At 40.4% G+C, this 1,546-nt stretch overlaps 1 protein-coding gene across 1 annotated transcript; it reads right to left on the bottom strand.

Annotated features, from left to right (window-relative positions):
- Window positions 1-249: 249 nt before the first annotated feature.
- On the bottom strand, window positions 250-1,299 carry LOC308293445 (protein S100-A11-like; the record flags this gene model as incomplete). Its single annotated transcript, XM_080735976.1, has 2 exons — window positions 250-384; window positions 1,171-1,299. The coding sequence occupies 2 exons, from the start codon at window positions 1,297-1,299 to the stop codon at window positions 250-252; spliced, it is 264 nt and encodes an 87-aa protein (XP_080592102.1).
- Between the last annotated feature and the right edge of the window lie 247 nt (window positions 1,300-1,546).

Here is a 1,546-nt window from a genome sequence, read left to right as displayed (position 1 = left end):
GTGCCACTAAATCAAGGCAGCGATACACTTTGCCAGTGAACCATAAAAGACAAAGGTTCAAGTGTTGGAAAGTTCAAGACAGTGTATCCTTTAATTCCAAGCCCTCTGTGTACAGCAAATGCCAAATAAAGCCTTACATGTGTAGGGCTGTCATGGACATAAAAGAAAAACTGGCAGCTCAAGTCATCTTGATTGCGTTGCACATACTGTCAAAAAACACAATTCAGTGACAAGGAATAGGCAGACTTTTTATTGGTTGAAGCCTCCATGTTTGGCAGCCAATTTCCCAATCAGCTGCCAGAACTCCAAGAAAGTCAGCTCCCCATCGTTGTTCTCATCCAATGAGCACATGAGTTGGTCGATGGCTGCTGGATCACTGGCGTTCTGCAGGCAATCAGAGAGAAACATTGACCCATTCAAGGCTACTCTGGTTCCTCACATACAGTATAAGGATGCTTCAAATGACTGCCCTGCCATCTAATGGTCTTTTATAGTACTAAATATAAGTTAAATACCAGCTGGTCATCGGCCCACAGGGAAATACTGTAGCTTAACTCTGAATAAATTCCTTGATTGCACATCCGAATCCTCACACTGCTTAGAATGCATACATACAATCATTTGTGTGGGTGGACTAGAATCCCAATGGAATTGGTGGAATTTGCAATGGAATTTACCATGTCATATTACTGTGTAATCATGCTCACCGTAGATACACAGATATTAAAGTTACAACTATTTAAAGTTACTGCATTACAAAGCCATATGCTCATACATTCCACCCCTTAAACCCTATACTGTATATACTTTGTTCACCAGGATACACCAAATCTCTTCAGCAAAAATAGCTAATGTATATAAATTGGATGTTCTTAGAGCCAAGACAGAAATGAGTGCTCGCATTGTAGAATGCAACACGTATCCACCTCAGGCATTTATGGTCTATATCCTGCTATTATCTTGAACACTTCCACACATCTAAAGAATTTAAAGCATTCTTGTATCTTGTTACATGTTTACATGTTTACATGCATGTCATGCATGTAAAAATACTTTTGTGGCAATTAGGCCTATGTCAGAGGGCACTGAAGATAACGCTGCACAGTGAAGAGAAACAGATAGCATCGACTGCACAAGTGGGTGTGGACAAGTTGAGAGAGATAATCCTACCTTGACAAGGTTTGGAAGCTGAGAATTCACCAGAGTGTGGAACTCAGCTTTGCTCAGCGTGTCTGAGGACCCATCTTTACCAGCGTATGTCTTGAACTGGGAGACGAGGACGTTAATGGCAGCTTCCATTATGCTACAGGTGGAGTGTAATGTAGTCAATACTGTAGATGTTCTGTGGAAAAACAACAATGACAACATGATTGGGTGGACAGTGCTGTGCAACAGTTTTCTTCAGTAAAAAAAAAAGGCATGACAAGGACAAAGGCAAAGCATGCAAAAAATAAAACGGTACAAAGATGTAGTCAATACAACATGAAATCATGTCTGAAGAAGTATGCTGTAAGACTAGAATCAGAATTAGAACAAAATCGGTTTG

Source organism: Nannobrachium achirus (assembly GCF_963921795.1).
Source record: "Nannobrachium achirus genome assembly, chromosome: 10".
Taxonomy (NCBI): domain Eukaryota; kingdom Metazoa; phylum Chordata; class Actinopteri; order Myctophiformes; family Myctophidae; genus Nannobrachium; species Nannobrachium achirus.
Note: the sequence above shows the minus strand (reverse complement) of the source record. Positions and strands in the feature narration are given on the sequence as shown.